We start from the raw sequence: 15,799 nt of genomic DNA on the forward strand, positions 1-15,799 counted from the left end.
TTTTGGAACATTTTCGTCCCCTTGTGCCCATTAGACTTTTTTTATTAACAGTAACAAACAAAAATTAACAAGTGATGAATTTATCACATTTTTTCACTTTCGAAGATTAAAATTTAAATTTTCATCTTTCAAAGATGAATCTATCAACACTCTATACATTTAAAAATAAAAATAACTATTTATCCAAATAAGTTTAATAACTTGATCTCGAAATAATTACTGTAACTAAATTCAAACGATTTCATGTCTATTATACGTCACAATTAGAAGCAAAGGTCTTTATCTCTAATAAAGTTTTCTTTTTAGACATATATATATGAATACGTACTCTTCTTGAATTTGCAGTATCATACGTTGATATTTTTCTTTGAGCGCCACACACCCATGATACTTTTTAATGATTAATGAACCCGTGATTTCATATTAGTATCTCATTAATTAATACTCAATCTCAAATAGTTTAAATCAACTTAATTAAATAATAAGATAATTAATTAATATGTATATCAATATTTACTCTCTTTTTTAATCAGTACGTAATAACACTATCAACTTGTTATAATTATTTTTGAATTATTTTTTTATCAAATAGTAAATAAGATACACAGTATAGCAGAATTCTTGCAATGCATAATCGTGAAAGATGTGTAATTCGTGAGGAAAAATTAGTTGAGAAAACACGTTGAACGCGAAGGAATCCAATATTGAATTGAATTCATAGGAGAAATGAAGTTCTTTCTCAGCTTCTTCCTGGCCCTAGCTACTAGCTAGCCTGTCAAGTGTCAATGTCTTTTAATTTCTTTGCTGCTGTTTTTTCTTCAACCGTACGTGGTTTATTGCAATTCACATGATCGAGTTGTTTAATTTGAACTAGTATTGGATGGTAGCAACGTTTTTAAAATTAAACCTGTGCATGATTTATAAAATCAGTCAAAATACTAATTCAACATATAATATAATTGAACTGTTGTCAAATAATATATGGAAGTAAAGTTCCAGGTTGGTGGTTATATTGCCCAAAGCAAAAGTATCTCCCATTTAATGAATGTAAAGTTTCAAATTGAGTACTCTATTTGAATGTAAGTAAGCCACTGGTATTATAAGAAAAAGGAAAATAACAAATGTGTAACGAAAGCTTTGTAAAACAGGTTTATTTATCATATTATACTTTTGGCTAAATCATTATTTTAGTTTTTAAATACGTAAATAGGTGAGAATTTAATCTATTAAAAAATAGAGTTCTGATTTATCTGCAATAGTTACATCTTATATATAATTCAGTGACAAATTAATTCCTTTCTTTTAAGGAAAAAAAATAAATTTTTCAATTTAGAAATTAATGTGAATTTGATTCTTAAAAAATATTATACAAATGTAAAATTAATCCTTAAACATTTTAAGTTAATAATTAAGTAATCTTACAAATTCAACGGTCGAAACATTGTCACACCACTTTTTATATATTAGAAATTAACTCAAAATTTATTATGTTCTTTTAGGAATTAAATTAGTATTGATTTACACATCCAGGGATCATAAAGAGATATACTATTTTAAATTTAAAGTAAATTTTTCTCTAATTATAATATAATATATACTTATTTATTTTTTAAATTGGCATACAAATATATTAAATTAAAATTAAGATGAATGATAAATTTGATATACTACAGGTTTAATTAAGATATTTTAGTAAGCTTATTGATAATTGCTCAATAAAATTATCATATAACAATTAAAAGTAAGAAAAAAATATTATAAAATATTACAAATTCGTTTGAGTTGTTTTATCATAGATGACTTGATAGTAGAAACAATGGCACATTTCTATGTCACTTTCACGTGTTTTTAAAAAAAAAAAATGAAAAGAAAGAATGCATGTGTCCATTATTTATGAACGTGGCTCATATAATTTTTCTTGAAAATGATATATTTTAAGAATCTGTAGAGAAGATAGAACGTGAGATTAATATTTTGAGCAGCAGTTTAAAGATGCAGTGGGAGAAATTACTATAAGATCCGAAATTGTATTAAGTGTTCATGATTTTTATCAATTTTTATATGTGATATATACTGGAGCTTTTTAATTTATATGAAATTAAAAGAAATTAATTAGTTGTTATTTTTTTCTGGTTCTTTTTGTAATACCCAATTAACTAATTACTAAGATTAAAAACAGTTAATGTAATTAGTATCGTTAAATTTATTTTCTCTTTTAAAAAAATATTAAACTCATCTTAAATTTATATTTTTTTCCAAAATTGTCTCCTAACATTACCAAGACATACTAATTTTCTTACTTTTTTAATTTTTTTAATTTTAACTCTTTTAATCTCTTTCATCGTTAATACATTTATTGTTTTTATTTTATGGGCTATGCAGATAGTCAAAATAAATTTCCAAAATACTTTTTTACAAAACAAAATTAGACTACTAAAGACTCTAAGAGATTAATATATTATACTTATTATTTATTGAACTTACAAAAATGATTCACGATTAAAGTTATTTTTGTGAAAAAATAATCCATAAAAATATATTTTAGATTAGATCTTATAAAAAAAGCACTAAACTAAATTTTTTTAGTTCATTTGATTGGACGAAGCAAAAAATTAGAAATTTGAATTACAAAGAAGATGGAAGGAAGAATAAACTTAAACTTTTGTAGAAGTAAACTTTTCTTTTTCTTTATATTCTATTTTCTCTCCAATCAAATAAAAGAAAAAAGTTCATTATCCGCATTTTTTCCTCCCACTTTACTTTTCTTCAACCAAATGTATTGTCAAAATTAAGTAATTAAAATACTACATAAGATGGTATTAGATATTTACTTTATAAATTGTAGTTTTATTTCATTTATGTTTAGAATAATGCGATGTTGACATATAAATAATTATATGGCACTTATTAATTGGCATAAATTAGGGCTGTATAAATATATTCTTTTACGAGAAAATCATTCAATGATTGAACACATATTTTAGTATTATTTTAATCTTTATTTCTCTATTTATAGTCTAGATTGAGTTAATTAGAGTAATCCTAATTTTAACATTGTAAAAGAGAAACCGTGAAGATAATATTTTTTATTATCAAGTAATTGATTTGTAGTATTTATGAGTTTTGTGGTGATTAATATGCACATGATTGATATTTTAGTGAATTTTTTTTCTTCCAATCACTTTAATAAAATTTATTTTTTTAAATCATATTTTTTTATTCAGATTAGTAAGATATTATTTAAGAAAAACCAGTCCAATGTAAATCAGACCAGTGTCTTGTTGACAAGGTGAAGATAATATGAGTTTGGGTAGGTAGAGTATTTTCTTAACAGAAAGTTTAGGAATCGTGTTGATGTGTTGAACTTCACTTCACCACCCCTATAAATAGAAGGAGAAGCAGAGGAATAAGGTGTTGGAATACAATACAATAGAAGCCAGAAGCAATTATATTACAAAATCTCATAATATTAATAATGTCTTCCGATATCTGTGGCATTCTCCCTCGTATTCTCATCGTTTCCAGGCGAACCGTTCGCAAAAACAAGTTCGTTGATTTCGTTGGTAAGAAACTAACAATAAGCTAACTTCATTTCAACTCTTAACAAAAAAAAAAAATCATAATTTACCATTTAATCATTTTTTTTTTTGCAGGAGAATACCACCTTGACCTTATAGTAAGCTACGGTGGGGTGCCCGTGATTGTCCCTCGCGTTTCCGGCGTTCACACGTTGCTCAACAGCTTTGAGCCAATTCATGGTGTTCTTCTCTGCGAAGGTTTTTTTTTTTTTTTTTTATCGATAAATATTAGTTGTTAGTATTGTTAGTTTTTTTTATCGATAAATATTAGTTGTTAGTATTGTTAGTGTTTTTTATGAGAGATTTGAACCCACAGCCTTATATTTCCTTTCTTTTCTGTGAAGGTGAAGATATTGAGGCATGTTGGTATGATCACAACGACGATCATGACAGTGATGGCTTGGATCTTTCCCAAGAGGAGTTGGAAGAAATCAGAAGGCTTCATGCGAGTGACACCTCCATTGACAAAGAGAAAGACTCAATTGAGTTGAGTCTGGCCAAACTCTGCCTCGAAAGGAACATTCCCTACTTGGGAATCTGCAGGGGCTCCCAGGTTCTCAATGTTGCATGTGGGGGTACCCTTTACCAGGACATAGGGAAAGAGCTTTCAAAAAAATGTGATCAAAGCCAGAGAGTGATGCACATCAACTATGATGATTATGATGGTCATAGACATGCTGTTAAACTGGTCAAAAACACCCCTTTGTGTCATTGGTTTCAGGGTGAAGAAGAAGAAAAAGAAGAAGGGGAAGAAATGGAGATTTTGGTGAATAGCTATCACCATCAAGGGGTTAAGAAATTGGCTGAACGTTTTATCCCTATGGCCTTTGCTTCTGATGGTTTGATTGAAGGGTTTTATGATCCTGAATGTTATAATCCTCAAGATGGCAAATTTATCATGGGATTGCAATTTCACCCTGAGCGTATGAGAAAGCCTGATTCCGATGAATTTGATTACCCTGGATGCCCCTTCGCCTATAAGGTTGCTTATAGTTGAGAGATTTCATTTATTTCATGATATTAATTGAGTACTCATTGAGCTAACATGCAATACATTATTATTGTTATGCAGGAATTTGTAAAGGCAGTGATTGCTTATCAGAAGAAGCTGAATAGTTTGACATCTGTGCCAAAGCCTCTGAAACTTAACAAGGAAATGGAGAGCAAGAGGAAAATTATAGTGCGTAGCTTCTCACTTGCCAAAAACCTATACACCATGGGTCGCGGGAATTGCTCCTCCAAAGACTCTGAACTTGAAATTGGAGCAGAATTTTTGGAGGTACTAAATTCCACATTTTTCATATTTATTTAATTTTGACTATATATAATATCTCTTCTTGTTTTGTTTTCTTTCAGTTTAGTAGTGTTTAAATTTTTAAATTATTTTTAATCTTCTGTCAACTTACATGACTAATTATATTATATCTATTTGGTATAATATTTCTTACAAATTTTCATCTGTCACTAGATTAATCAATTTAGTACAGTATATTATAAGAAGAATCAACTTAGTCTAAATACTTTAATATTAAACTTAGGGATTAAAAACTAAAAAAGTAGATGAACCACAAAAAGGGTGTTCTATTTTACCCTTCAATTTTTAAGCATATAGAATTGTGATAAACAGTTTCCATTCCACCGACATTTTGACTTATTGAAGAATGAAAGTATGCATAACTTGCATGCAGTCAAACACGGCGTTAAGTGTGCAACAAGAGAATCGGTTAAAGCAAATGGGGGCAACAGTTAGGAATGGAGGGTCATACGTTGAGAGACTGAAGCTGAATGAAGTAAGGGAAAAAATGGCCAAAAATGTAATGGGAAAGATGTCAGTGGAGCAATTGTCTGATCTGCTCTCTTTCTACCGCACCATGGACCAGATTTGCTCTCAAGTATTGGAAAGAAAGCTACATGACGTTGTCAATGACTTCACTTCATGACTTGGACTTATATTTTGTTTTTAATTTGGTGTCTTTTACCATGCCACTCACATGAATCTTGTGTGCTGTGCCTCCTTGATTCCCTCTGTACATGTTTAATATCAACCTTTTCCCTCTTCATGAAAGTGATGTTAATCTCTCTTGCTTGGGCTAGGATTAATATTATATATTGAGAAAAAAAAATATGCATTCACATTGAAGTGAAAAAAGTTTTATATACTCTTGTATATTCTTATAACAAAATCAGACAGTCTTTATGGTTGAAATTGGGACAGATGTTTCATAACTGTACAATCCAAATCACTGCCATCCACCTAGCTAGCTAACAAATGGAAACTAACTAAAATCATATCTGTCTCCCACTAAAAAGAGATTTACATGCAAATGGACAAATGTCTATCCTCCACGTACATTCATACAGTAGTTATATCCACTGGATTCAACGAGAGACTAAAGACAAACAAGTGTAGTAATCATGCCATCAAGTTAAGAGTTTTATGGTTACTCACAATGGATGTTTCTAATTCATCAATAAGTGTTAATTTGAATTTCGATTTTACGTGTCTGAATTTACTGCAGTGAAGGACAACAATTTATACTGCTTCACATCATTACTATGTAGTATATAGTAAATGTATTTTATTTTGACTACAGGAAATTGGATCCAAATACACAAAATGTAGTGTCATTGGTGTGTCGTGTGTGAAATCTAGTAACTAAATTTAATTCCTACCCATTATGGTCAATACAAGATGATAGACAATTCGATCGTTTATATTTGCCTCATAGTCCCATTGTTCCATCTAGACTTGAATTAAGTTCTAGTAGTCGATCCCAGAGGGACAACATATATAATACAAAGGTTTTAGGAATAAAATACTGCTGGATAGAAACAACCTTCAGAACTGGTTAGGAAATTGGAGCATAAGTAATTAGTTGTCCTTCGATCGAAGGCAAAACCTATTTCAATATGACGAACCTCGATACAATGTTTCAGCTCTCAGCCAACATAAGTCATGACCACCCCTGATATGTACTGAGGAGGTAATTCTTACAATATTTATGTGGCAGGATTAGGGTATGTTTCTTTCCAACATCCTTTCACTAACATAATTGTGCTAAGGTATAGAACTTTTCTTAAGATATAAAAGGAGAGACACTAAGGTGGTTTCAATCTCTTTCTTAAAGACAGGGTGATCTTGCAGTAGCCTTCTCTAGTGTTTTATCATAGTGTGAGAAACCATCAGGGATTCTAACACATTGGCCAATACCATTCAGTAGCCACAACAAGTGTTAAAGAGTTTTTTGGGAAGATTCTACAAGGAAGCCTTACTTAAGCCTAATTTTTTGTTTCAAGATATTTAACTCTATATAGTAGTTTTAGTCCTATCCTTGGCTAATTTAAGACCTAGGAGCATAAAGGCGTTCAGAATCAATGTTGCAAATTATGTCAGTAAAAAAACATCTTCAAGAAGCTGGGGTTGACTCTACTACCCTAATTTCTTTTAATACAAAGGAGAAGGAATAGGAGAAATGTCACGACAAAGCTAAGGTTCAAGGCTAAGACCGACATCAAAACACAACCACCTTTACAACTAAATTGGGTAGGAATCAAGGGGCAAGTTGAATAATTATGCCCCATTAGTGATGAACCAGCAAAAATTTATGATGAAATATATTAAATTGAACCCACACAAGTCCAACACCCACCGACTTTAAGAAGAAAAGCTAATATAAATAGGAAGAAGTTTTGTGTTTTTCATGATGATTATGGCCATGCCACTAATGAATGCATTCATCTGAAAAACATATTTGAGAAAGGATTCCAATTAATTAGAGACATATAAGGGGAACATCAATAAGAAATTCTGAGAAAAATATAACATGAAATTGAATGAAATCCAATAGGAATATTTTGACTTTCACAAAACATTTCAGTTAGTTCTGATTTTCTTTTATTAACTAAAAAATTTATTTGATTGTTCAATAAATAAATTTTTTGTTAGCAGTTTTTTAATGTTTTCTTAAACATTATTACAAGTATCATTTTTTTAAAATATTAGTTTTTAATTTTTTATATTTTTTTTCTTTTTTATCCTTAATATATTTATCAAATTTCATAATTATCCTTTTTAAATCAATCATGATTTTATTATTTTTCTATAATCTTGCACTTTTTAGTTACTTCATTAGTTAGTTTTATCAAATACTTATAATTTAATAAGTTAATTTTTCATTTCAACTACAAGTTTTCTAGCTTCCCACCCTCAGCTACTTCGATAATTTTACACTTTTTAGTTACTTGAACAGTTAGTTTTATCAAATACTTATAATTTAATAAGTTAATTTTTCACTTTAGCTACCAGTTTTCCCAGCTTCCCACCCTCCGCTACCCACTAATCTTTTAGTTTCACTTAATTTTTTGGCTAGTTTGACCAAACATAACCTTTAACGAAATCAATTTTAAGCTTATGAATGGATGTCAACTTTATGCATATTTGTTCTTTTGATTTGTGTTTCCTTCATGGTCTGAATAATGTTTGATTTGTTAAATTTTAGCCTAATTGAATTAATAGAATAGGAATATTTTTATTGATTGTTAAATTTTAGTCTAATTTTGTGTCAACCGATAGACATGAATATAGCATAATTTTTAATATTTTTTAATTTTTTCTTATAAAAATTTAATACAAAACATCTGAATGTCGATATATTAACAAAATTTAAATATTTTTTGTTAATAATAAAAATGTTTCATATCTTTTCTAATAATATTCTATTAACAAAAATATTTTTATTAATAATAGAAATAATACAAATATGACTTCAAATGTTATTTATAGAAAAGTCTTTTAAAATTTAAATAAAATGTTGTTATTATTTATTATTTTCTATCCCATATTTCTTATCTACTTTTTAAATATTTATTAGCAAAATATTCCTTTATTTGTGTACTCTTTAATATTGATGTGAAAGGAATAAAATGAAAAAAATAAAGATTTAAATAAAATTTCAACAGAACCAAAGCAAAAGTAACAATTAATATAATAACCATCAAAAGAAAAAAAAAATACTATAGGGGCCAAAATATTATCTAAGGCTTTTGATATTACTAGACTAATTACTTATATGTGACATGACCTTATACTAAGGTTAAAATAAAATTAATTATAGAGAGATAAATATTACAAAATAAAATTATAAAATTAAAGGTGACTTCACAATCAAGAAAGTTTAACTCAATTAGTTAAATATAATGTGTGAGTTTTGTAAATCTTTAGATATAATGTGTAATTCTTATGGAAAAAAAAAGTTTAGTTCACAAACATTAATGATACAGTCGTTAATTATTACTTCAAATAAATTACATTAAAATATTAATGATGTTATCTAATATTAAATGTTAATATTTGTTTCGTATTTAATTTGAGGTGGAATTATATATTATCTCCTCATATATTTTGTTATATAAGATTAGTTAAAATAAAAATTAGTTTTAATTTTATGTTAAAAAAATTAATTTTCAAAAAAAATGTTATTTATTAGAAATTAAACATTTGGAAAGTTACAAAACAAAAAAAAAATATATAAAATCTCCTTTAATAGACTTCTTGACCTGCTCACAAGAAATCATCTTGTGTTATGAAGGACTAGTCTAATCAACCCCTACGTCAAACTAATTCCCATTGATAAAGAAAATAATGTTATAACTAAGCTAGTATGTGTTGTTATAAAGATAAAGTTAGCCAAATATATAAATGTCATGCTTAGAAAATGATAAAGATTCATATAATAATTTCTTCGTAATGTTTACCCATAAGTTGAAGAATAACAATGTATGCATTATATGTAATATATTATTTTATTAAATTATCCTTTACTCTCCATTAACTTCAAGAGAAAATAGAAAAGTACAAAGAGTTCTGTTCCATAAGTAACATCCTTCCTATGGATTCCAGATAAAACATTCAGTAGACCTTGGATTAATCTTACATGGTCCAATCTCAAATATCTCCCAATAACACCGACTACCAAAACAATGATCTCGATCTTGTCTATAAATGTCAAAATAACGCACTGCTCCATACCATACAAAGCGACAAAAGTACAAGGTTACATCTTTAAATAAATTAGGCCTAACACTAAAATTATATGTTTCGCCAACATTTAGTAATTGAGAGCCAAGATCATGATGCTTGTCTTTGCAATGAACAACTAGGTACTTCATAGTTAAATGGTTGGTTATTTCAATGTTTACTTTGGAAGGAAGAAGTCCATCTTTTACTTTGGAAGGTAAAACTTCACTCTCGGTGCCCTTCATCTGCAAACCAAGAAGTACCATTATCAATACATAAAGTACTAACGTAACTTTGGAGATTGAAACCATAATTTCTCAATAGCTTCATACACTGATTTCAAAGTATATGTGTTTCTTTATACATAAAGTTGGGCAAATACACACACATATATATATATATATATGGTAATTTGTGTACGCCTTCAATGTACCAATATGAATTAATTAAGAATCATTTATTATAATTTAATATTTTTGTATTGTTTAACTAATGGGATATTAAATATTTTCCTATACAAATACAACCGTCTCATTTTCAAACATATTAATAGATGTTACTCCCTCCGTGTCTTAACAAAAGTGTCGTTGTTTTACACAAGAAAAATTAATCATTAAATGAAAGAAAATAGTAAAACTTGATATAAAAAGTTGCACAAATACCCATAAAAATTATGGTAATTTGTGTAAGCCTTTAATGTACCAATATGAATCAATTCATAATCATTTATTATAATTTGATATTTTGTATTTTTAATTAATGAAATATTAAATGTTTTCTATACCAAAACAAACAATGACCTCATTTATAAACCTATTAATAGTTGTTACTCTCATCTTAAAGGAAGTGTCATCCTAAATTATTTTATACATGCCAAGAAAACTAACCTTATTAATAATTAGATGAAAGAGAATAATAATTTTATAAAATTAACCTTATTAAATAGATGAAAAAAGTATTATTAATATTAAATTCAAAAATTAAAGTGACATTTATTATGAATATTAGTGGAAAAGAATAATTAACATTGTAAGCCTTCTTAATTTTTAGACCATTATCCAAAATACGATTATTTTTTATCATTTTATTTAATTATTTTCAATCTATCTCTCGCTCCTTCCACTTTCTTTAGTAAGATTCTCTCTCTCTTTCTTTTTTCTTTTTTCTCCTTATCCCTTCTAGCTTTTATTGTATGTTCTTTCTTTCTTTCTTTCTTTTTTCTTCTCTTCACAAATAGCAAACCCAACTCTCTCTCTCTCTCTCTTTTTGTCTCTCCCTTTCATCATTTTCTCATTCTTATTCTTCTTCTTCTAAAAAAATATTAATCCCTTTAGTCTCCATCTTCGGTTCTGTTTCTCTCTCTCTCTCCCTCTCCTTTTTCTCATTTCGATTGGTGATCCAACCCAAGATGCATTTTCTTCCCCAGGGCTTCGAAAGGGTACTCTTGGAACACCAATGAGCATAAAATGGAGAAATAATAAAATGTGTTTTGTGCCTATGTAATTTTTTGTTTGTTTTAATGATCTGTTTTCCTTTGTATTTTTTTATGTTGTGCTTCCTACGTTATTTTTTTTCTCTCATCGTGACATATATATTTATATTCTGATATAAGAAATTGATGTTGTAAGAAGAGCCTCTGGGCAATGGGGTACGAAGTTTTTTTTTATAAGAAATTGATGTTGTGCTTCCAATGTTTTTTTTTTCCTCATCGTAACCTATATATTTACATTCTAATATAAGAAATCAAACATAAGTCAGTTGAGGCTTTTTTCAATCTAATTACTTTATTGATTAAAACATTGTTACTGGCATGTGATTAAGGTATTCCTTTGTCATTGATCCAAGATTAAGTTATTCTTATTAACTTTGCTCCTTTTAGGACAAGGAAAAAAGGAACTACTTGAAGACATTTACTTGAGAGAGGGAATATAAATAGTATTCAAACAAGAGTTGACTAGCTCATAAATAGTTATCAGATTTAGAAATTAAGAAAAAATTTGTTTTGAGAATGAAGAATCATTGTGAAAAGATAGAGAATTTTGTTTTGTTCTATGAGGGATTTTTAGAAAAGGCTATGAGTGAGGTTGTGTGTATTGATACAAGGAGAATAAGTGAGTGTTGTGTGTGTGAATTGCCTTTGTGCAGTGTATGTATTGGTTGTGATTGAGTGTTGAGTGGATTCAATGAGAAATGAGTGGTTATTGTATTTTTTTTTTATCAGGAATAGTTATTATATATGCTTTCTTTATTTTTTCCCTTCATTTTTATGTCTCATTATGAGTGTGTGTCAATTGCTATTGTAAGAGAAAAAATGATTCTGAGAATAGAAGGAGAAAGATGAATCATGATCTGACTAATGAATTGTGCTAATTTCTTTTACTTTTATGATTCTGGTTATATTTTTTAGATCCAGAACAACCAATATTATTGCTTGCTATTGTCAAAAAAATGACTCTAAGAATAGGAGAAAGATGAATCATCATCTAACTGATGAGTTATGCCATTTTTTTAATTTTATGGTTTTAGTTATATATTTTTTAGATTAAGAACAATTAATATTATTGTTTTCAAGCTAAGAAATGAGGTAATTGCTTTCAATTGATTGATCATTCTAAATTTCATTTTTTTGCCCAACATTTTTTATGGAATGTTGTTACAACAAAGAGGAAAGTTTTCTTTTCATGGCTATGCGGTTTTCATCATCTGTTTTCCATATCATTGAAGCATTCTCATCTTCTTGCAGAAATTAAAACTGTGTAAGATTTTATTTTAAAAAATTGAACTTATCTTCACTTATTTTGTTATTTCTTTTGATATGATATATGATGTTGTTGTATGGGATTAAGTTAATGTTTGTTTCAGTCTTGCAATGTTTAAGGTGATAAAAATCTTAATTTTTCATTTTGTCTTTCTTAGTTTAGTTCTCAAATTTCTATTTTCCTTATTTTTCTCATATTTCTAATTTTTTTTTTATCAAATTGAGTCTTGCTTTCTTCCTTTTGTTTTATTTCCTTTAAAGTTTCTTTGTTGAAATTTCTTCTTTTTCTTCATTTTCCCAAAAAAAAAAAATTCAACTTGGTTGGGCTTGAACTTGGGGTTGTAGTCTCGACTATCATAATGAGATGAGTAATTTCGTCTTTTGATTTATTTTTCTTTTTTTTACCATACACTTTCAATCTTCTTTTTTTTCTTACAGAAATATCTTAAGCTAAGAGAGTTCTTCTTTTTCTTTCCCATTTCTTTTTCTTTTTTGTCTACCAAATTATTATTTGATTTGCCTTTCAAAAAAATTATTTTTGATTTTGTTGCAATCTTCTATTTGTGTGTAGGCAATCAATGTAGATGAATCCCATGTTTTTGAAAAGTTAAAGATACATAAGTGCTTCCTTTTTTCGGGTAAATGATTTGATTTTTCATGTGAGGTTTTCTAATGTATAAGTTTAGAATCATTTAATATAAAATTGTTCGTGAAAGGACTTTGAATTTTGAATGTTAGTTTCTTCTCTAAATTTATAAAAATTGTTCCTAATAAGCAGGTATAATGTCTCATTTTTTAGTGGCTATGTGATTATCTAGGAAGTGAGTTTTCTTTTGTCTTTGGCCAACAACAAAGATGCTTAATATAATTTGATTAATTGGTTGATTAAGATACTACAAGAATTATAATGCATAATTGGGGCCATTTGGGTGTTCTTTTACTACCAATAAATTGTTTGTTATCACTGCATATAGAAAACAAACATTGCATACTTCAAATAGTTTTCTTTTATTATCACTAAGGTTTAAAAATATAAATATGCATATTGTACATCAATGATACTATCATATATTATCAACTAAGGTTTAAAAATTATTTTCTAACAAAAAAAGAGATTAGTCTATAAGTTTAAATGGATGAAATAGTGAGACCATACTCTGAAAAATCACATATATAAAGTCCTGATATTATTATTATTATTATTAGATATGTTATTATTATTATTATTATTATTATTATTATTATTATTATTTCAGAATATATGAAATGCAAATAACATGTGACTAGGAATAGAAATCTAAGATTGATTGTAAGAAATGTATATGAAATTTTTTATTCTTTTTCTTGATAAAACACATTCTAAAACGGTTCTTTGAAAAAGCGTCGTAGAACGTCTACATTCTAAGACGATTTTTCCAGGAAACCATCTTAGAATCTTCAAAATATTTTATTTTTAAAAAAAAAATCATTTTAAGACAATTCTTGAAAAAACTGTCTTAGAATCCTATAAACCATTTACATTCTAATATGGTTTTATCAAAAAACCATCTTAGAATCCTCAAAATATTTTATTTTATTTTATTTTAAAAAAATATTCTAAGACGATTCTCGGAAAAACCGTTTTAAAATCCTTAATATATTTTACTTTTAAAAAAAATATTCTAAGACGGTTCTTTGAAAAAACGTCTTAGATTGTACACATGCTAAGACGAGTATATTCCTAAAAACCATCTTAGAATTATAACTTTTCTAAGACGGTTTCCTGAGAACCTTCATCATAGATGCAAACTTTCTACGATGACGATTAATAACCATCATAAAATGTCCTAAATAATCGATGTAAAATATCTATTATGTAGCAACGATCCTCAATGTCTGTTTCATGACTTTAACTGATTTTCTTTATTGTTGGTTGTGTCTATTGAGCTAAAGTTTAACACCAACTATCATCAATGTCTTGATTATATATTATATATTATAACATTGTAAAAAATAAAGTATAATAATAACTATATTTAAATTATATATTTGCGTTCAAATTATTATCATTGCTACATCCATTAAAACTTTAATACACTTCACCTAAGGTCTACCCTACTTTGGATTATTAATTTTTATTATTAATTTATCTCAAATTGTAAATTTTCTAATATTCAAACAAAAATTTATTTCTTAATCTATTCAGAATTTTGTTACTAAAAAAATGAAATATAATGGAGCCCAGCGGAAGGACTGTGCGCATGGACGGGTTAAAGCAGAAAAATATTTTCTCAAATCCAACAACCCCTAAACTATGCTGCACGTTTTTACCCCAAAAGAAAAAAAGAAAACTTCCAGTCGTGGGCTCTAAATCCCATCATCATGGGAGGGAGCAACAGAGCAGAGAAGTTAAAGATGATTTATGGAGATAGCCTCTTTCAGCTCTTGAAACTCCTATGCATCATCTGCTGAATATTGCCCTACAAGAGAAGACAAAAGAACCATATAAACATTTACACACAATGATTCTTGGAAGGTCATCTCAACGACAAAAACCACTTACCACTTGAATCTCTTCGGAGAACAATTAAATGGGCACAATTGCGAAATCACAACATAAAGTCAACAATAGCTACACAACTTTGATGTTATTGTTGGAGGATATTATAGTATTTTCTCATCTTCATGACTATTCATTGTTGCCCCAACAAAATACTACAAACTAGACTTAAAACATCGACTCTTCACTAGAATTATTTAATATTAGACCTTGATGAACCCAAATTACTTATGTTGGATTAAGTCCATATATGCATGCAACCAAAGCAATCTTGACAAAATGTTCTAAAGAACAATTGTCACTGCCCCAGTCTTGCAGTTAAATTAAATTTTAGACAAGTGTAAATGTATCCAAAAAGAGGATGGTATGATGAATGATTAGGAATGATTGCAAGATAGCATTGCATACTCCGATAATCAGAGAAAAAACTCTAATTCTTTGGTCTTACAAAGAGAAAAAGTGACTTATTTTAGAATGAATGGATTAACAGTTCAGTCACAAGAATTGTTCTGAGGACAGTGTATCACTTTCGAAAAAATATATCAAATGCTCTCCTAGCTATTTAATTGTTCAAAGAAAAATCAATTTGATTAGGATCACAGTGGAATTGTTCTTTAGTCCATAAAAAACTTGTTGATTTATTATATGCATGTATGTATATGACAACAAATAAAGATCCACTAACGCGCTATAATCCAGCCTTGAAATTTAATCAGTGAAATAAGTTACTCCACTTATTGAATATCAAGTATTAGATATGGATGCACTTGATTCACTTTTTTTGCTGAAAAGGTTCAGAACTGATTACATGAATTTATGATGTTCCAGTTGATGGACAAAAGTACATTTTCTTTTTTGGATCATAAACTTACACATGAGAAAAATAAATTAACTCACTGGCGAATCAA

General features: G+C 28.1%; 1 protein-coding gene across 2 annotated transcripts; it reads left to right on the forward strand.

Moving 5' to 3' along the window:
* The first annotated feature begins 3,317 nt into the window (after positions 1 to 3,317).
* On the forward strand, positions 3,318 to 5,733 carry LOC114399581 (putative glutamine amidotransferase GAT1_2.1). 2 transcript variants are annotated; one of them, XM_028361781.1, is made up of 5 exons: positions 3,318 to 3,563; positions 3,654 to 3,776; positions 3,923 to 4,560; positions 4,651 to 4,857; positions 5,206 to 5,463. In XM_028361781.1, exons 1-5 carry the CDS (start codon positions 3,476 to 3,478, stop codon positions 5,326 to 5,328), a joined length of 1,179 nt encoding a protein of 392 aa, XP_028217582.1. In that variant the 5' UTR covers positions 3,318 to 3,475; the 3' UTR covers positions 5,329 to 5,463. The 2 variants fall into 2 exon arrangements, with proteins under 2 accessions (XP_028217582.1, XP_028217581.1); XM_028361780.1 differs by having other exon boundaries at positions 3,325 to 3,563; positions 5,267 to 5,733.
* Positions 5,734 to 15,799: the final 10,066 nt, after the last annotated feature.

The sequence above is a fragment of the Glycine soja genome, chromosome 19 (assembly GCF_004193775.1).
Source record: "Glycine soja cultivar W05 chromosome 19, ASM419377v2, whole genome shotgun sequence".
NCBI classification, from domain to species: Eukaryota; Viridiplantae; Streptophyta; class Magnoliopsida; order Fabales; family Fabaceae; genus Glycine; species Glycine soja.